Source organism: Lepidochelys kempii, chromosome 10, assembly GCF_965140265.1.
Source record: "Lepidochelys kempii isolate rLepKem1 chromosome 10, rLepKem1.hap2, whole genome shotgun sequence".
Taxonomy (NCBI): Eukaryota; Metazoa; Chordata; order Testudines; family Cheloniidae; genus Lepidochelys; species Lepidochelys kempii.
This window is the reverse complement of record NC_133265.1, coordinates 70,427,888-70,448,696: the sequence shown is the minus strand read 5'-3', so window position 1 is coordinate 70,448,696 and position 20,809 is coordinate 70,427,888. Positions and strand designations below refer to the sequence as shown.

Below are 20,809 nucleotides of genomic sequence, written 5' to 3'. Positions count from 1 at the left end.
ATGACGTCTAAATCAAATTAACTCGTATTTTTTATTGGCTCTTTTGGCACATGTCTGTTTCACTCCACTTTCAATCTGTGGATTGGTGGGCTCATTCACTGGCGTACGTATAAATTGTGACGGTACTTAAGATTGTGAAAAGAGCATGTGTCTTTCATGGCTGACAACCAGCTCAATATTATTCGAACAGTGAGGGTGTAAACTGCCTAACCTGATGTTACTGTGAAAAAGTCTTCCCTTAGCAATTAACCAGGAATTTTCTTCCACCGCGACCGCTTATCTGGCTATCGCTGCCTGTCAGGGTGCGGAGAACTAAGTCAAGGATAACATGGAATTCCTTGGCACTTCCCATTCCTGGCTCAGTTTCACTTTGATACCAAACCAGAATGTAACCTGTGCTAGCCCAAGTCAAGGTTGCAATATGCAAGGATGGACATGCACGCTGTATAAAATATGGGCCTCTTTTTAAGAAACTTTAGGTCTGCACTTGTGTGTATATTTTATGTGCTTAATTGTGCCTCTAAAGTTTTTTGAAATTTTACCTTCATATATATTTGCTTATATATGGTACAATCTATGAATGCAACCAGACTTGCTCAGTCATTTCTAGTTAAAAAAAAAACCACCATCATCATAGCCCCCAGAACTACTTTCTCAATTTACTTTAACTCAATTAAACCACTAATGCATACTGCTTTGGGTTAGGCAGGGGCTTTTTTTGGAAGCAGCGCTTCTACTGGCTGGAGCAGAGAGCTGGGCTCTAATTCCATACCTGCCACTGAATCACAGAGGAGTCTTGGGTAAATCACTTTACGTTTCTGTGCTTCACTTTTTGCATCCAAAAATAGAGATGTTAATAATTACCTGCCTCTGAGGTAGGTTGCGAGGTTTAATTCATTTCTGTTCATAATGCAATTGATAACCTCAGGTGGATGATGCTATAGTGATACAAAGGATCATTATGTCTATGAGGTCTCAATTGGCCATCAAGCTTGTTATATTTCTGATACATCAGTGCTCTCTTGCTCTCTCCCCACTTCCTTCTCTTTGATGTCTTACTAATAAAATTTTTATTTTGTCTGGTACTTTCTTTGATGGTGTATCCCGTGCATGTGATCGTCACTTCAAACCCCGCCCATACCTTCGGTAGCCAATCAAACGGCAGTCTTTCCATGTTTGCAAGGTTACCAGCATGACTTGAGATATAGTTCAGATATGAAGGACCAAGCCCTGAAATCAGAGCCTTGTCACTTCTTAATACATATAGATGGAGAACAGGTGACAGGAGCCAGCCTCTATCTTCATGAAGCTTCAGTATTGTGGAGGCTACATGACTCACTGGACTCTCCTTCTCATTTGAGTTGTAGTCTCTTCCCTTTGCTCATGAATCAGTGAAATCAAAGGATTCCAATATCCCACTTGCACTTGTTCTCTACACTGTCACTGAGGGGACTATTCAGGACTCACCTGAGTACCTCAGCATGGTAGCAGGGGGCCCATGCTGCAGGGAGTGGTGTGGGTGATTCTGTAGGGGGCACTCCTCCTTATGAGTAAGTATTGACCATGGTACCCCAGCACAGTTCTAGGTGCACTGTGCTGCAGGGAGAGATGTGATTTAGAATCTGTGTTCAGTGACTATTCCAGCATTCAAGCAGAAAATGTGCCTTTTGGGCTAGTAAAGCTCATTTGCGAACATATTCATGGAGAGTGAAATTCACCAGTGGGCAAAGAGCCCACACAAGTCCTATTTCAGAGCCGAACTTAAGGGATGCCTGGTCCTTGTACTAGACTTCCACAAAAGGGTGAATTTAATCTAGAAATAAGACCTAAATGTGTAAACAAAGTGATTTTTTTAAGATGGAACAAATATTCACAAAGATTATTTTGCAATGTTAGCCCAATTCTACTATAAAGATAGTATTCAAAGTGCTTTGGGATCCTTTGAGATGAGAGATGCTAGAGAAATGAAAGGGAGAATCTGCATATTGAGAGCAAAAATAGTATTTAATAATGGACCTATGCTGCCTCCTTCTTCTGGTTCTCCTGGTGCATCTTGTCTTCCTAATCTAGAAAGTGAGCTCTTTGGGACAGGCACTGTCTTGATAGCTGTGTCTGGTGCTGTGCTGACCATTGGTTGGTGCCAGAAGAATAATCAAAAAAGATAATTAATAATAAAGCAGAATGGAATCTACTTCATCTTGCAAGAAGGAGCCCAAAGCAAAGACCCAGCTGAAGTGGGCCTTTAGTGCTAGTTTTTCATATAAATTCCTACTATGCCTACTTTGGTGAGGTTTTCAAGTGGATTCAGTGATCAGTTTTTTTAAAAATGAAAATTTCTCTCCTCTACCATACCATATGATTCCCCCAAGATATCAACGCCAGAAGCCAAAGTCGGAGTTGTGTCAGCCAGTGGATTGAAGGTTAACCCTTGGATGCTGGCATTTTCCAGGCTTCTAGCCAAGGAATGCTCAGGTCCATGTGGGCATGTCAGTTGTCAGCAATCTGTTATTGCCCTCAGAATTAGGGTCCCACAAGAGCCTCAAATTTGCAGGACGACCCGGGGGGGGCAAGTGGGGCAATTTGCCCCAGGCCCCGAGCCCCACAAGGGCCCCCCATGAGAGTTTTCAGTGGCAATTTGGCAGCAGGGGGTCCTTCTGCTCCATGTCTTTGGCGAAGTACCCCAAAGACCCAGAGCGGAAGGACACCCCCCCACCCAGCTGAAGACCCCAGACCCCATGAATCCTCTGGGCGGCCCTGCAAATTTGAAGTCTTGTTCACATAACTGGTCTCTTCATCCAGACTCTTGCCAACTGTGTGCAGAAGCCTGTTACAATTGGCAAAATTGGAGGGCACACAAGTATTAGCAAAAATACTGTACTGGCATTTCAGTGAAAAAGCTGTGGTTTACATCTTTTGAACTAGCTGATGGTTTTAAAGACTTCAGTCAGGTCAAGGAAAAAACTGACATTTGCTGAAATGTCAGCAATTTACCAAAAGATTTGCATCTCTCTGGATCTGCTGCCCATCCAGCCAAAACAGCTGAAGTGTATTAGGTGATTTTGAAGGAGTCCTAATGGGTGAAATGCTTCTTTATGGCCTGAAGGATATATTTTATTGATTAAAAGAAAGCAGTAGAAGAATAACCTTTTTAAAAAAATCACACAAGTGATTCATACAATTCTATTTAATGGGAGAGTCAGGCTATGAAGGAGGGTAAGGTAGCTCTAACAAGTTCCAGCTGAGATCTGGCAGATGTCTTTACTGGCCAATCCAGTTATTTGGTGTCTGTTGGCTGTTTTATGACATTAAGTCAAAGGCTTATTTGCTTATGGAAAACCAGCTCTGAGGATACAACCTAAAATAATGGCCTGTTGTACAGATAAAGTGAGTTTTCTTTTACATATAATATTGTGGAGCCAAGGATTCCCGAGATTCCTGAGCTCTCAGTGCTTGCAATCAAGTCATCACTCGTAAACATAGCACTGAGAGGGAGAACCACAAAATAAACATGTTTCCTGATAAGTGTCTGAGTTTTGTAGTTTAATAGAATATTTTCTATGTTGTGGCAGGTTATTTTCTCCTCCTCTGTATCCTGAGGCTTAAATTTCATTTTTTTTATATATTTTTCTATGGCTTAAATCAGAGAAATTAGACTCTTTCCATCTGCTGCCAAGTCACTACTCAGTTGTACTATTGCCAAGAGCCATTACTTATCTCTCACATCTAAAAGAATTGTTTTCTCCAGCTGCTTCTTTTCCACTTTGATCAGGATCTGGCAACAGAGGTAACGTGTGAATGGAGTTATCTTTTAGATGCCACCTTACTGGCTTTGGGATCTTCTTCCCTGCTTAACCCACCAGATCAATGTTCATAATATTCCCAAAAAGAAAAGGAGGTCTTGTGGCACCTTAGAGACTATCCAATTTATTTGAGCATAAGCTTTCGTGAGATACAGCTCACTTCATCGGATGCATACCATGGAAGTACCATGTGAATATGATGAGAGTCACGTCTCACTGCGAAGTTGGGGTGCTGCATCCATACTGACAACTGTTTTCCAACCAGCCTGGATGAATTAATCTGATTGTCCACCGGGTGCAGACAGGGTCGCACCCGCCGATAAGATGCTCTCCCTTCCGAGTCTATTTCCACGGTATGCGTTCGATGAAGTGAGCTGTAGCTCACGAAAGCTTATGCTCAAATAAATTGGTTAGTCTCTAAGGTGCCACAAGTCCTCCTTTTCTTTTTGTGAATACAGACTAACACGGCTGTTACCCTGAAACCTGTCATAATATTCCCAGGAATTCCTGGAAACCAAAAGCTATGATTTCTGGCAAGATTTTCTTGGCTCTCTAAAAAAATATTGTTTAGTTGGTCTTTTGAGTCTCTATTTAGTGGTTCATACACACCAGGAAACCCCATAAAAACAGGTCAGTGTGGGGGCTGTTGTACACTTTGAAAATGTGTTGCTTTTCAAGCTGTAGAATGGAGTCAGGATTTTGGATGCCAGATTGTATTTCCAAACAGATTACTCTCATTCCCAAGAAAACTGTAGGAATTTTTCTATGTTAGAGTGGTGTTTCATATCCTTCCTGCTTGCATGCTGTTCCTCCTTAGTGAATATTTTAAACACAAAACTAAACTTGTTTAATCAGTATTCAAATCTATCAGTGATCTAAGTTGCCTTTTTAATAAAACACATGTATTGTATCTTTAAAAAGTCTGTACCACTGTTACTGCCAATAACATTTTAGATAATTAAAAGGGAAACAGTTCTGAAACTCTAATGTATTTTTCATCACTGATGCTGTTTGTTCATGTTTGCAATGATAGTAAAATGGTCAGTTTCACATTTGTTTATAAATGGTTTCTCTTCCAGTTTCTCATGTTCTAGAACAGTGTTATTGTGTTTAAGTTTGCAAGACTGCATGGGAAGATCTAGTTGTATACTACTTGAACAGAGTAGGAGTGAGTAAATTCAATACATACCTGGGAACATTAGAGCTTAGGAAGGGAATAACAAGCTGGTGAAGCTATTTTGTGTTTGCCTAAATGAAGCTTCCAGAGTAATCCGGCTACCTCTCTGCTTTCATCAACCAACAGTTGACATTTATTAAATAGGACACCCTGTTTTCATTTTTTTTTTTAAATCATGAAAACATTTTTTTTAAAGTGAGGCTTGAAACGCTAGTCCCTTTAAGAATACATCAGCTAGAAAACCCATGTTGTGACAAGACATTTGAATGGTCTTTTTGAACGTTCTATGATACCACGGTGAGTATAAATCATCTTCTAAAGACCCCTTATTTCCGTGATGCCCTCCAGAAGTGAGTTAATGTTTTAAATGGGCTCCCTGTTCTCGGCTCCCCATTGCATTCTGTCTTCTGTGTCTTTCTCTTAGACTAGAAGCTCTTCAAAGCAGGGGTTGTCTCAGTCTGTCTTGTACTGCCCCACGTACATTGTTAGCACTTAAATAATAGTAATAATCTTTTCTTCCTGTCCTGGTAGAGAAGCTATTTGAGGGGGACCAGCAAGGGAGTCGTGAGAAGACAAACATGCATTTTTAGGAAAATTTACATAAAATAACAAATATCCAATAACAGTGGCTTTGTAAATTCCTTCAGTGTTAAGATATGTGACAGCTGCCAGCTGCTGAAGGGTCCTTGCATCCTCACCTCACCTCTGAGAGTCTCTGTTGTGCAGGGTTGAATGGTGAGCAAGACTGTGGATGTGTAATATGTGCTTGTAGCAACTAAAGGGATAACAAAAAATGTCAAGCATTAAGTAACTGGGTGATTTAAATTTCTTTTACTGAAGTTTCCTTTTCATGTAAAGCTCCGAGCCCAGAGCTCGTGTGCAATATCATAGTTCCGTTCTCTAGTGTATCTAGGAACTATATCATGAGTGATGCTAGTCGGTGATATTATTTATTGTTCAGAAAAATCTCTAAGACCAAGTACTACAGGGTGAATGGAGAATCGGCCACACCAACTCCATATGTCTTGACATGTGTGAGACTCTGAATTTACCAGTAACTGCTGAGACCAGGTGCTTTCTAAATACAGAGGAAGGCACAGTCCCTGCCCCAAAGAGTTAACAGGCCAAATGGCTAGTTTGATATTTATTATCCTCATGTGTTTCAAAATATTTGCAGCATGCATTTCAAAAAGTATTTCTGTATTTCCTTGCATTATTTTTACAACACTGTTAAAATGTACCCTGTGTGTCTATATATGGGGTATATATATTGAGTATCCATATAGTATATATAATATGTACAGTTCATAATATATACAAGCACAAAAGCAAGTTCCATTCTAATGTTATTTCCTGATTTGATGCAGTGCGCTAGCCTGCGTGTGTATTTGCTGCCTTCTTCCTCCAGGGCCTGAGTAGGTGGGACCACTGCAGATCATCTGCATCTGAAAGAGACCTTGGGCACATAAAATGTTAGTCCCTGTCACTGAAGACAAATGAAGAACCCATTATTCCCTGCTAAACATTCTGCTTTAGCTCCTGTACATGCTTTATTTCCATTTCTACAGCGTGCTTTCCACTTAATAGAAGCTAATGGACAAAGGAGAATCTTTCCTTACTTGTTCAGGTGGAGACCACTGTGAATGGCATCAACTTCTGCTGCTACTGTTGCTGGGGAACCTGGTGTGTACTGGGATTTTAATCTCCTCTCAACACATTTCAGTTTCCCTTTTGTGTTTTAAATCTTCTAAGTTCCAAAGACGTGAGCAGATAAGTAGTAATCAACCTGACTCATCCATTCTTTTCTACTAGGTCAATAATTCCCTTTTTGTTCTGGAAAGTCCCAAAATGCTTATTAGCATTGATGAAAGCTGGGCATTTCATTTCCCACCCATTACACTAAAAAGAATAGCTCAGAAAACATTAATTAGTATTTTAATGTAGAAGCAGACCCTGCACTCATGAAGATCCAAGTGCAAAGCTGGTTTAAGTGGTTGATAAGCCATTTGGGGAATATTTGCAATACTTTGGGGACACAAATTAGAATATAAATAACAAGGGCTCTCAATCCTCATGCTTCAAAGTGCAAGCTGACTACAAGCTGCTGCCAGGAAGACTTTCCCCCATCATTTAATACTTTACAATTTGATGTGCTATAGGAGTTTACACTTTTCTCTGAAGCATCTGGCATGGGTCACTGTGGGTGACTAGAAAGATAGACAAGGTAAAACACTTGTCTGTTTTCTTATGGCTGAAGAGAGGGAACTTGATTAGGTGGATCACTGCTTTGCTCTGGTATAGCTGGAGAGAGGGTACTGGACTAGACAGACTGTTAGTCTGATCCAATGAGGCAGAAGACAGAATATTGAACTGGATGGATTGTTGTTCTGCTTCATTATGGCCATGTCCACGTCCTTCTCTGATTCATCTTCTCCGAGTCTGCTTTCCCACTAACTCTCTAGCACTGAAGTGCAGTGTGAGGTGTCAGCCAGATGACTTCTGTTACAGTCAGCATCTTTAAGACTTTCCAGGACGTCAGAGTCTGAGAAGCAAGACTTTGAAAGAAAGAAGAAAAGTCTCACTAAAGGAGCTAACCAGTGACTACTATTTTTTGTCTACAACCCTTTCTGTAGGTATTTGGGCACAGTTACATTCTCACTCTTTGGAGCTTGTCTATGGTTTCTTGCACTGACTTCATCTCTGCCGTCTTTTCATTCTAATTAACGTATTTCTTCCTTCTGGTTTCAAGACTCACTGAGGAATAGGATTAAGTCTCAGACTGGAGAGATGTTAAGAAAAAAATGTAGAAGGATGGATTTTGTGGCATATTAGATACAAACTGTCCATTTTGGTCTCATTCTGAGCATGATACCCAATTAATCCAAGCCGCTTCCCTTCCTTTCCCTTCCCGAACTGGTGAGAGCTAGGCATGCCATTACAGTGATGACATGTACTGTCCATGTTGGGATAACTGACAGACTGGGAGACAGAAGACTTGGGGCCAAATCTGGACCCACCCAAAGGGCTCTTTGTATCAATGGAGCAGTACAAAGAGTCCATAAAACTGTCCTAAATGGGCAGCCAGCAGTTCACACAGTGTGGGGAAATCCTTGACTGGTGTCAAGCTGGCACAGCTGGCTTTATGCTAGCCCCCTCACTAGCAGCTGTGCTCTGGAACAGGTGAGGATTTAGCCCTGGGAGCTCAGGCTGAAGCATGACATCTGGACTATGGTTAGAAAAAGTCAAAAATGAGAAGCCAAGGAGGGAGAGGGAAGATATGACGCTGTGTTTGAGATGTTCCTCTTACTTAAGAGAAGCCCCACGTCTGTCTTTTAGACTTTAGCTGATGGAGGCTGACACAGCCACAAGTTTGCACATTTGGTCAAGTTAGGCAGCAAAGATGGACAAGGAAGAGACACAACAGATATCCAAAGATACTGAGCAGGATACCCTGAAAGGCATCCCTCCGACCTCTGCTGATGTTGCCCTGATATCACCATAGTGTTGTCCAGTGATCAAGTGACAGAAATTTGAGTGGAAAATGATGTCAGCTTCCTAGGGTGGGTTGGGCTTTTTGCTTTCATTTCTTCAACAGTAGCAGCAGCAGTAGTTCTTAAAAGAAACCCGTAACCCACTCTCGAGCGCTCCCAAAACCATGGACGCTCCCTCCTGAACAAGCAAAGAAACAAGTTCTCCTGTTGGTGGAGTTCCCTGCCCGGAGTCCTAATGGCAGCCCTTGATTTCTTGCAGACATTGATGAGTGCCACTCAAGCCCCTGTCTGAATGGAGCTACCTGCGCTGATGGCATCGACTCTTTCAAATGCTTATGCCTTCCCAGCTACGGAGGGGACCTGTGTGAGATCGGTACGGCCTACCTGGCTTCAGCTAATTTTACTAACAGCTGCACTCCCCCAAAAAAACTTAACCCCACCAATCCCGCCCTCATCTCAAAAAGCTAACTCCTAACAGCAGATAAAATGCGTCTTACTGGGCAAAAGATTACGCTGTTTGCTTACAAGTGATTATTGTTTTTTGATCACAACATCTTGTTTCTCTGGGAAATTTCTCTTAACTTCTAGGAGACAATGGGAGCTTTAGAGCTCCTAGGGAACCTGGTGTCTCCTTGGCTTCTTAGAAAGGGAAATTATTCTCTTTGTTGTAGTTTTCTCTTGTAAAATTGCATAAAGGACGTGATAGTGTGATACTGTTTGACATAAGCACAAATATGCTTTTGGACCAAAGAAAAGCCTTCCAATCCACCTGTAATAATCGGACACTGTCCCAGGTACATCTTCATGGCATGTGAACCTTCTCTGCTCCTCTGTGATTTCAGTGAAAGATGCATGAACTGAGCCATGTGAAATGACCGTGTTTCATTTTGTGCGGATTCACCCATGAAGGGCTTTCATTCACTCCTGTGACTCTTCTCCGTCTCCACCTGACCTTTGTGTCGTTTCCTCGAGTGAATGTGACTTTCATGGCGACAATGGCAAGCAGTGTGAGTCACAGAGAGGGAAACTGAAATATCCTGGTTTTCTATCAGAGTGACACTTTCTTGTGTGCACAAATGCCGTTTGGTTTGGGGGAGAAAACAAAGGAAGATTTTGTTTTACTGCAAGTCCCTGAAAGCCTGATTTTCTGTCTGTTTCTCAAGGAGGAAAAATGTTCCTGCATTGCTCTGCAAGGCCAGGGAGAAGTAGGTTGAAAAGTACTACCTGTTCACCTTCAAATGGGCAATAGGAAAGCGCATTTGATCTTCCCTCTCTCTTTCTCTGCATCTCTCTTTCTCCTTTTAATATGAGTGTGTGGAAGAGCTCATGAAAGGAGAGGAACTGATAGGAATGGCTGCGCTTGTGAGCAGGCACCATGCAAGCTTCCTTCATTTACCTCTTCCAGTGTACCTCAGTCCTGACCTTTAGCACCTCCTGCTGCTCTGCTAGAGGAGCCTCGCCTGAGAAGAGGCAAGAGACCTCCTATAATAGGGAGTATTCCGCCTAACGGCTGTATTGAAACACCACTCCAATGATTGACCCAAACCTAGTTTAATCTCTTCTCTTCATAACAGTGCATCTATTAATGGGACCTTGACATCAAGGGGTATCTTTACCCTGGATTACCCTGGGACATATGAGAGCAGCCTACTGCTCTAAATATCAGTGAAAAAGCCCCCTTTAATACCCAACATTACCCCCAAGGTAGAATGTATGATCTACTTTCCCTTCTCTAACTTATTTGATTCCCTAAGAACATCATGAGCTCTAGCATTTTAGATGAGCTCTTCTGTGCCATACACACAAGTCAGTCATTCTTAAATGCTTCTAAAGCCTGGAGAGAGAGCCACTTCATGGGATTAGATTTTACCTGCAACTGCTCTCCACATTTTTGCATAGGTAACTGCTATATAGGAAAGCCTTGCATTTTCTGTTAGAATGTCCTACTGAGACTGTGCATTGTGTTCCATCCCAACTCAATGGTTGTGATAGTCTATAAAGGGGGTGTGACATAAGCCACCAGAAAAAGAGACTTTGAAAGGCACATTACATACTCCCTCCCCTGCTCTCGGAGATGTGGTGGAGAAGATCCAGGTTTGTGAGTGCTCTCACAGCTCCTGCTCCCTAAGGTTGGTTCAGCAGAGATGGTCTGCTTGGTCTGTAGAGGAAGAAGGCAGAAAAAGAGAATTCAAAGGACCCACCAACTAGCCAGTCTTTGGAGGGTCAGACATTGAAGTCTGCATGGGGTTTGTGTGTACCCCTGGTTGAAGAGCTTCACAGGAATGGAGTAAGAGGAATTGATGAGTTAAAGGGAGATGGGGTACTCTGGAATGCAAAGGTGGACAATAGCCAAGGTGAGAGGTTTTTTCATGAAAGTGGAATATAAAACATCTGCCCTGCATGGGGTTAGAGGGACATTTGCTGAGTGGCCAAAAGGAATAATGAAATCCCACCACCCTAGGCAACAAGGAGCTGAGAAAGGATGATAGATGGAAGAACTCTCTCTGCCACTGAAAGACTGCTACTAAATAAATCTCCATCTTGTCACCACTAGATCTTCCTTCCACACCAGTGCTCCTCTTCCTCATCTATAGGCTCATCATATCTCATCTGCCTCACAGTGACAGTTCCTCTCTGACTTTGTATCTTGTCTTGGCTGTTCTGACTCTAGGTGCTAGTCAGTGGAGGAGGAGATAAGAGATGATGGGACATAGTACATTCAAGGCCCAAAAGACATAGTAATTCCATCGTTTGAGTGCGACTGCTTGCAATGCAAGGGTCTATCTGGAGGAGATGGGTTTATCATCATAATAGTATCTGCCCCAACTGTTGTCATTTCTGTATCTGTCCCTGTTTCCTTTTGGTTTTCAGAAGGTATTGGTATGACTTTGTTGATGGCAGAGAACAAAAGATTCCCCAAAGTGCCATCTTTTGTTTATTCCTTTGCATCTGCTCTACCCTTTTCCATTTTTTAAAAAGACTGCGTTTTACTTCTCTGTATTTCCTGTCTTACATCCCTTGCTTACCTTTTCTCCTATGTTCCCAAGGCCCGCACAGCTAGTCTCATAGTCCCTGTGGCCTGTGAGTCAGTTGCCAGAGTTTCTGTGGCCCCAAGTATTCATTTCCAGTGCCCACATTTCCTAATGTAGGACTCATCTACCAGCTAATGCCCTTTCCTGCGTGTCTATTCCTTGTATGACCTGAGGAGAATCTCCCATACACATCCTCTCCACATTGGACTAGAGCTTCAGTTCAAAAGAAACAATCCCCCTTGTTAAAATAAATTAAACTGGTTAATTTCTCTGCAGGGAAGAGGATAGGAGCTAACTTCCCTTTTAAAGGCTTTCCCTTTCAAGCTCTGGCCCCAACCATAATATAGAGCCCGTCAAATATTTTGTGCCTTTAATTTGCTTTGATGGCATTTCTCAATAATCACCAGCAATAACCACTTAAAGCAGGCAACAGATTTTTGCTTTTTTTCTACTCCTTTTTAAAAATATTTTCTTTAAGTTTTTTTTTCTGTCTCCCATATGGTAAGTCCTGCCCTGCCTCCCTTTTCTGTGATCTCACCAGGTTGCTTTTTCCATTTGAGAAGGCTCAGAATAGTGATGTAGCCAACTGAATCTAAACTCTGACCTCTCCTGCCCTTCCCTCCCATCTCTGATGCATTAGCACTGATTGTGGGGAGTAAAATGCAGGTTTTAAAGGTGAAAGCTGTTCTCCAAGGCGAGCAAAATCAGCAGGACAACTCTGGGGGGGTGGGAGGGGGGGGAAGTGGTGTTGTTTGGGGCTATTTCTCAAAGCCAGAGTCTCAGAACCTGACTTGGAGCTTGAAATGTTCAGGAATCTGTCTGTTAGATTTTTCAAAAGTGCCTATCACCATGTAAATTGCAGGGCCTTTAACCTACTTCCCCTCCATAAACTATTCCTTGGTTGCCTTCTGATCATTTTCCCGTGGATGTAACATACAAAAATATCAAAGTTTATTCTTTAGTGGGTGTAACCATGTGTTGTATTTTTGTTCCATGAATGCTTGGGCAGCCAAGAGGTGAGTTGGTTGGCACACTGCCCTCAGGCATGCGGTTCCCTTTCATTCCTTTCTTGTGTGTTTCAGACCTGGAGGACTGTGACGAGGGCTGGACCAAGTTCCAGGGCCATTGTTACAAGCACTTTGAACAGAGAGAGACGTGGGTGGAAGCTGAGACCCGGTGCCGGGAACATCAGTCCCACCTGAGCAGTATCATCACTCCAGAAGAACAAGAGTTTGTAAACAGTGAGTGCTGGGGGTAATGGCCAGGATCTGAGAGTGGCTGGGCACAGATCAATCTGTCCATTTAGGGGTGGGGGTGGGCCGAGGTGGGGCGGAGCATGTGGGGAGCAGCCCACACCAGCCAACAGAAGGAGCCAAGGGGAGCCAGTCTCCCTCTACCCTCAGCACTGGTGCCACTGTGCCCCTGGCTACTAAGAGGAGGAAAGGCAGGGAAAAGCCCTGCTGGCTGCAGGAGACTCTGCAGGGCTGGTCCCTGGGGCTGCCCAGAGCAGGATGGGTGGCAGCCCTGACTGTTCTGCCCACCCCCCTCTCCAGACTGGGTAGAAATAGCAAGGCCTGGGAGTGAGCTGGGGTGGGAGCAACATCTTCCTTACACTGGAGCCAGTGAGACAGCCGCCCAGGTCAGGCAGCAGCTCCAGATAGCTCCAACCCAGAGCGGGAGTGGGTTTCGCCGCAGCGGCTAGGAGGAGGAGGCGCTGGAGGAGTCTGGACACTTCAGGAGAGGGGGGAGTACCTCTCCCATTTTTCCAGGGGCGGAGGAGCTGTGTTCCCTGCCCCCTGTGTTCAGAGACGAGAGCACACACCATGGATCCGGTTGGAGTGGGATCCTCAGGCAGCTGGGTTGGGGAGCAGGACCCTGTTCGACCAAGGTTCAGTCTAAGGGGATTAGGACAGGTGAAGCTTCTGCTGTGTTCCACAGCCTTGTCTGGGGTTTCTGGGAACATGCCTTCTGCTGACACCACCCGTTTGTCCCTTTAAATGAATCTGAATGCCAGTCTGCAATTCCCTCACCCCCATTAGTGAGTTGGGGAGGCGTGGGTGCCTGCAGGCATGTGAAAAAAGTGGCCCAATTGGTCTTGTGTTGAGGCATCAAGATTGAACCATTCCCTTTGTGCTGTGGCCTCCCTCTCTGTGGCCTCGCTCTGAAGGGCTGGTGGACCGCAGAGGAAGAACGATCCTTCGCCCACATGAGGACTAACACCTCCAACCGTAGTAGCCGCATGGCAGCCGCTGGCATGGGAACAGCAGACTGTCATGGGACAAATTTGGCAAACTGGAGCCACCTTTACAGTGACATTCCAGAGCATTGCCAGCTTAGACGCTCTCACTTCCTAACTGAAGGAGATGTATCCACCTCACCTTTAACCAATCTGGCTTCCTCAATCAGAACTACCCCTTGTCAAGCAACCCTTGATGTGGTCCAGATATAGACCATGTAGCTATGGTGTTCAGATCCTTGGCAGAGCCCTTTGGTGTCGCCTGGACTAGCATGGGAGAGGTGAGTGATGGAGGGACTCCTTTTCCCATTTCTTACCCGTCTCTCCCTGTCTTTCTTTTTCAGACTATGCCCAGGATTACCAGTGGATTGGACTCAGTGACAGGGCTATCGAACACGACTTCCGCTGGTCTGATGGAAATTCCCTCGTGAGTTGTGTGCAGGGGTAGGGGGGTCTTGTTTCTTCACTGAGAGTCATTTCAGGAAAGAACCGCCCGCTTCCATGCAAGCTTTGACTTTTTGTGCTGTGTCAGGACATGAAGCTGCTGCCTGGGGACAGAACCCTAGAGCCATTGGTGTGAACAGTGGGACAAGCGTTGAATGGAGCCAGCCATAAGCTATTTTGGGGTCAGGAGGGACCGTCATTTTGTTCTCTGTTTGTACAGTGTCTAAAACAATGGGCTCATAGGCGCTACCATAATACAGATAATAAAAATACATGATTTCCATTGATGAGAGGGACAGACCCAGGAGGAAGAGAGAGAACCAGTCAGAAAAACAGAAGCAAGGGAGAGTGAATGAACAAAAGCAGAAGGAAAAGAGCCGAAAGGGAGAGAGAAGAAGCAAGGGGAAAGGGAGAGCTGAAGAGAACAAAGCAAGTGTCTTCATAACTTAGAGGAAGGACTTCTTATCTCTTCACAGCAATATGAGAACTGGCGGCCCAGCCAGCCCGACAACTTCTTTGCGGCAGGAGAGGATTGTGTGGTGATGATCTGGCATGAGCAAGGCGAGTGGAATGATGTCCCATGCAACTATCACCTCCCTTTCACATGCAAGAAAGGAACAGGTGAGTCCTGGTGCTACTCGTTTCTGGGTTGGGGTGTTTGTCCAGGCTTAGGCTACAGCTATTAAACCAATAGCACGAGAGCAGCCAAACTTTGCCCTACCAAGGGTCCCACTGGCAACTTGCTGGGTGCTAAGGGCTATATGTAAGGTGGATCAAATAGAGCAGTTTGCAGATCCTTTCCTCCTTAATTTGCATGGGCAGCCTATGAGATGACTCGTCCCAGAAAGCAATGTGGCTTCTGCTTCGATAAGATGCAGCGTTGCAGGCTGGGATACGTACCCTCCACGGAGTTGACCGAGGCAACTGCAGGACTCAGTGGTCCACATTTGAGTCACCCCTTGACTCTAACAGGAATAAATACTGGCCATAAACCCAGGAAACTTAACTCATTTCTCGTGAACCTTAACTTTTGCACAGCGACCTGTGTAAGATATTAGTAGAGGAAATGAAGACATATCCTATGTGGATTTGAAACAGCAAAGAGGATTTATGGAGGCAGAATTAGAATTTGGCCAGGACCCCAGTACGAACACACCTCAAGTCTTGGGAAAAAGTGCCCTGAAATCTTTAATAAACATTCATGGTCAGGACCTTGGCTTGATGCGTCATCCCAAGGATGGTACTTCCAGCAGCACCGCACCCCCTAGCATTATGCTGGGCCACTAGAGTCCGTCCCTCCTGCTGAGACACCCACCCACCTCTTCAGCACAGCACTGTCTAGAACTGCCTGCAGCATAGTACTCCCTAGCACTGCACTGTGGGGGGTGAGTCAGTGCTGACCCAGAGCACTCACCACTGGGTCACTCTCACTGCTCTTTGCCACACCTGGGTCCTCCTGGAAGGTCTCGTATCCAAGCATTGATCCCATCCAGCCCTGGATCAAGCTGAAGAGGTGGTGTGAACCACGATTTGAGGACTTCAGTAACTCAGACATAGGTCAGGGGTTTGTTACAGGAGTGCGTGGATGAGATTCTGTGGCCTGCGTTGTGCAGGAGGTCAGACTAGATGATCATAATGGTCCCTTCTGACCTTAAAGTCTATGATTCTATGACTGCAGAGGGAGTGGATTAACAGGAAGCTTATGGAGGGTGGAAAGTGCCCTTCCATAGCTCACAATCTTCCTGTGAAATAACCCCCAAACATTCCCACTTCAAGGCCCCAGGGGGGCGGTACCACTCCCATTTCCCCTACCATCAGCCCCCACATCCCCCATTTGGAGACAGTTTTTGCCCCTCTTCCGAGCCAGCCAGTAAAGTCTAGCTTCCCCCAAGCCATCCGCTCCCATCCACCAGGCCCCCCAATGGCACAGAAACAACAAACGCCTTCCTGGCAGCAGCTTTCTCCTGCCTGACACTCATTGTGGTCCTGCCTTTCTGGAGGGGAGGGATGGAACCCTTTGGAACCTTGTTGCTAAGTTTCCCAGCCAGCCGCAGAATTTTAATATCCCCCGTGACTAAATTTCCAAGCCAGTGGTAACTGCAGCAGAATCTCAAAAGGAGGCTGGTTTGTAATTAACTGCCTTTTATTTAGTGCCTCCATCTAGAGCCCCCCAAACAAAGGAAACGATCCCTCCTTTGTTAACTGCCTCCGTAGCCCCCAAGTCTGGCTGAGGGACGTGGCAATACAGCAAGTCAGGCCCGGGTGATGGCAGGCACTTAGCAACACTGGCATCAAGTGCTGGCATGTAATAGGTGCCAAATAAAGCTCCAGTGCAGAAGCCCCTTCCTGTCTGGATCCAAGGCATCGGCAGGGAGATGGCCAGGCTGTTTGCACTGCAGCTGGGTGTGCTCGCCAGCCTTGCAGTGCAGAGGCCTCTGCCATCACTGCAGTGACTCAGACAGGCTGATGCTTTATCTGTGTTTCACAAGTAATGTACATTCAGGGGCCCAGCCACTCAGGCTCAGCGCAGAGCAGCTCATACTTCACCCCATGCAGCACAGGAGCAGTGAACAGCACACTAGCCATTCAGCCAATTCCTGGTGGGGTGGGAAATGATCCCTGTATATGCAGCTGCCCCTTTCCACCCCAGAAGTGGCTGCATTTCAGTGGTTAGTGAAGCAGTCCTTGTATGTACAGCCTGTAAAGCGCTTTGGGATCCTTTGGGACAAACTGCACAAGGGAAACAGAGTTGATTGGTTATTATTCCAGGGACTGTATGTGAATGTGGCCAGCTCCCCTTGAGCAGCATGGTTAAACCCAAGCTGCTTGGTTTGCGGCTCTCGTTGGCTGATTGCCTAGCAGGCACACACTGAGCTGCCAGTTGCTCACTGTCTTGCTTGTCTTTGTCAGTTGCCTGTGGGGACCCTCCTGTGGTAGAGAACGCCAGGACCTTTGGAAGGAAGAAGGACCGATATGAAATAAACTCCATGGTACGGTACCAGTGCAACCAGGGCTACATACAACGCCACGTGCCTACGATTCGGTGCCAGCCCAATGGCCACTGGGAGGAACCACGGATAGGCTGCATAGATCGTACGTATTGTTCCTCCTTCCTATTCTATGCACCATGGCCCCTGCAGGCCTCTGAGACTCCAGGCTGGCACTCAGCCAGGGCCAAGCTGTAGGAGTCCATGGGCTGATTCCTGGAAACAATCCACACGATACAGTGTGGGGAGGCGGGGACTTGAATTCAGGAGTTCAGGACTAGAGAGCTGTCGAGGCAACTAGAGAGCTGTCGAGGCAACCCAACCAGGGAGAGCAGCGGCTTTGCCTGACACACACCCCAGCCTCCCTGGCTGTTCCAGGTGTAGGACTGATGGCTTCTGGAGGGAGCTGCCTCCATTTCTTTCTAGGTGGAGCAACTTGAGGGACATGGAGCAGGTGGGTGAGATGGGTGAGAGCCAAAGTGCAGAAGCAAGAGAGATACTTATGGCTCCCAGACAGGGGTGTCCTCCATCCACTACCTCGCCCACAGAAGGAACAGGTTTGCTGCCATTCAGGCCAGTAGGAAGGGACGCTTTCCCTCCCTGTGCCAGAGAGTCAAGATTGTTCTTTGTCTCAGTTAAAGCTCATGTGTTACCAGGATTATTGGATCTGAGATCTCCCGGATGAGTCTGGACCACGGGGATCAGCTGGAGATGCAGCCTTGACTCTTCTGAGTCAGTGCAGCTGCCAATAGCCTGAAAGCTTCTGCCCAGTCAAAACGCCCCACTCCCTGATGCGCTGGCTCCTTTGAGCCCAGGGCTCCTCACGGCTGTTGAGGAAAATGGGGGACAGCTCATGGGGAGGGGAGGAGAAGCAGCTAAAATGGATCTACCTGGGCTCCCAAGGAGGGAGAAATTTGCACTTCAGGGCCGGGGTGGGGGGAAGCTTATATGGTTTATTTTGGCAATATCCACAACTGAGCTAAAGGCACTGAGGGAAGGAGTGAGGAATGGGTGCATGGTGGGGGCTCCCCTTAAAGGAGAGCTCTGTAAGACTCAGCTTAGCCTGTCTACCCAGCCCTTGTTCTCTGCATCCCACTCCCGCAGTAAGGCTCTGAACAGAAGCAGGAAACATAAAACATCAAGGAAGGATTAGCCCAAGAGCTATGCAACCATGGCTTAAATTGGAATTATCCCCCTTTTACAGATGGGAAGACTGAGGCACAGGCAGGGGAAGGGATTTGCCCAATGCCACACAGTGTAGCAGTGCTATAGCTGTGGACAGACCCCAGAGCCCCTGCCTCCCTAAACAAAATGTTTGGGTGCATTATGGGTGCTTGGGAGGGGCGGTCTCCTTCCTTGCTGGGCCATTGGTCTGAGCTGGTCTGGCTGCCTCTATGCGCGTCTGCTCACAAGGAGGGGGAAGAAATATAGACCATATCGGACGGACAGCGGCGGAGTTGTCTCTGAACAGGATGCTTTTGAACAGGCTCCCAGGAGGCACCTGACTCTCTTTAAATTCAGTGTTTGCGGGGGGGGGGGACAGGGGCCGTCACAAAGTGCTCTGAAAACGCCCCACTGATTCCTCCGGTCCCAGAGCACCAGAGGCAAGAGAAGGCCTGATTGTCTGGTGGCGAGCGGGCTGGCGCCGGGGCACGCGCTGCCCAAATGGCTGGAGGCAGAGCTTGCAAGCAGCCCCCGCAGTGTTTTTCCAGGGAACGAGAGGCCTGGGGTGAGCCAGCTAAGGACAAGCAGGGGCTCTGTAACTTTCTCCCAGTAACAAGGTGCCTTTTCTTCTCCTCCTCTTCCCACAGCCTCCATCTACAAACGCAGACTACACAAGAGGAGCCCAAGGAATCGGTCGAGAACCAATGGCAGAGCCGCACAGACACCCACCCGTTAGAGGGGGAAGCGAGAGATTTTTATGGAAATTATATTAGCAGAGGCAGTTTCTTCTTCTTGATGTTGTTGTTGCTTTTTTGTCATATAAGGAAAAAAAATATATTAAAGAAAAAACCCCACCTTTGTGTATATATAAAAAAACAAACAAACCTCAGCGCACCAAAGCAAAGGGAATTAGATTCCAGCGTTTTGACTAGCCGTCCGGTTCCGAATACCTTTGTGCCTTCGGGGAAGGGGTGGGAGGGTTGCAGAGGGCGGGTGGGGGGGTTAAGTTAAATAATAAAGAAGATTATTTTTTCCTGATTTTATCCACAAACAATGTAATTATTTCTGTTATTTAATGGCTGGGGTGGACGCCACCTTTGTTTTATTTTAAAAGAATCCTGCAGTACGGCAGGGGGTGGTGCGGTGGGGCAGTCAATAGCTGTGAAGTGTTGCTGAATGTATGAGAGGGGCATGTAAAGTGGGGGAACGGAAGGGCTAGAGTGAGACGGAGGGATGAGGCGGGAGGGAAGCCTCTTGGTTTTGGCCCCTCCCCTCTCTCCCACCGCTGGTTCCCGGCCGCCGAGTCTCCCCGTCCCCAGGCCGCATGGCGAAGCAGCTCCCATCCTGTGATGGCGCGCTCTTTCTGGGGGACCGTGCAGGGCACCAGGGTTCCCTGCACCTATTTATATTTTTGAAACATGATGATGATAATGATGAGAAATGATAATAAAGAGAGAAAAATTGGAATAGTCTTTTTTTGGGGGTGGGAGGGGTAATTTAAATGCCTTAGTCAAAGTCTCCAGGATGCTGGTAGGAGCCTGTGTGTGCGTATCCTGAATTGCGCTTTTGCTCATGACGAGGGGCGGGGAGACCCAGCCTGGGAGGGGAGCTTTGGGGTTTTGTTTTTGTAAAAAGCAAAAAAACAAAAAACAAAAAACAAAAAAAATCCTTTTTTTATTATAAGTCTTGTGCCTAAAATGAGAACCTGACACACGGCAGTGCCTGCTGCTGTCAGCGCTATTGTGAAACCTGGACAATAAAACCGGTTGTATTTTATTCTTCCTGTTACCTGGTGAACTGCGTGTAGGCAGCTGTGTGGTTGTGAGCCACTGTACGTTTGGGCGTGTGTGCTTGTGAAATGTCTGTGGTGTGAGTCGAGCAGCCCCTCTGTGCCCTACCTACACAGGCTGGGAGTCGGCTCCAGCTTCAGAGCCTGGCTCTTTAGCTCATGCTGTAGAGGCTGGTGCTTTTAGCTCTAAAGTTCCAACCCCCACCCCATGGTTCGGTACCCTGATGCTGGCCATGATGGCATCCAGCACACGGGCACCCGGGTGTCTGTCTGTGGGAACACTTTGAGTGCATGTGGATGCGTGTTAGCCGGGCAGAGCAGTGTGCACACCGGGGTCCCCTCCCCAGGCAAATGTGTATATGAGTGGAAGCAACAAATGTGCCTTAAAAGCCCAAGCAAACGGTGCCTTCCTGAACAGGCCGGGCAGTGTGCTTGTTAGGGGGAACGCAATGGGCATCCCATAAGCCTTTGAGCCCAAATGGACTGTGACGAAGTTTCCTGTTGTTGCTGCTTCTCCAAACTTCTCTGGTCTCCCCTGAAGCAGGAGCGTTTATCAGGCTTAGGGCAGTGAGGTTTAGGATGCAGCACAGCAGGGAAGAGGGTTTCTCCCTTTCAGAAGCCCTCCCCTGAATGTCCCATCCCAGCCTTGGAGCCGCATCTGCTGCTGTAGCTCGTTATAGCCGTGGGGT

The 20,809-nt window shown here is 46.4% G+C and overlaps 1 protein-coding gene across 2 annotated transcripts in view; it reads left to right on the top strand.

Annotated features, from left to right (window-relative positions):
* ACAN (aggrecan) overlaps positions 1-19,283 on the top strand; it is a 75,361-nt gene extending 56,078 nt beyond the window's left edge. The window contains exons 14-19 of one of the 2 annotated variants that reach the window (XM_073304164.1): positions 8,728-8,841; positions 12,583-12,741; positions 14,081-14,163; positions 14,657-14,801; positions 17,091-17,273; positions 18,979-19,283. In XM_073304164.1, the coding sequence (XP_073160265.1) occupies positions 8,728-8,841; positions 12,583-12,741; positions 14,081-14,163; positions 14,657-14,801; positions 17,091-17,273; positions 18,979-19,067 (773 nt within the window). In that variant the 3' untranslated portion in view covers positions 19,068-19,283. The remainder of the gene's footprint in view (positions 1-8,727; positions 8,842-12,582; positions 12,742-14,080; positions 14,164-14,656; positions 14,802-17,090; positions 17,274-18,978) is intronic. The other variant, XM_073304165.1, reaches the window with a different exon arrangement.
* The last annotated feature ends 1,526 nt before the right edge of the window (positions 19,284-20,809 follow it).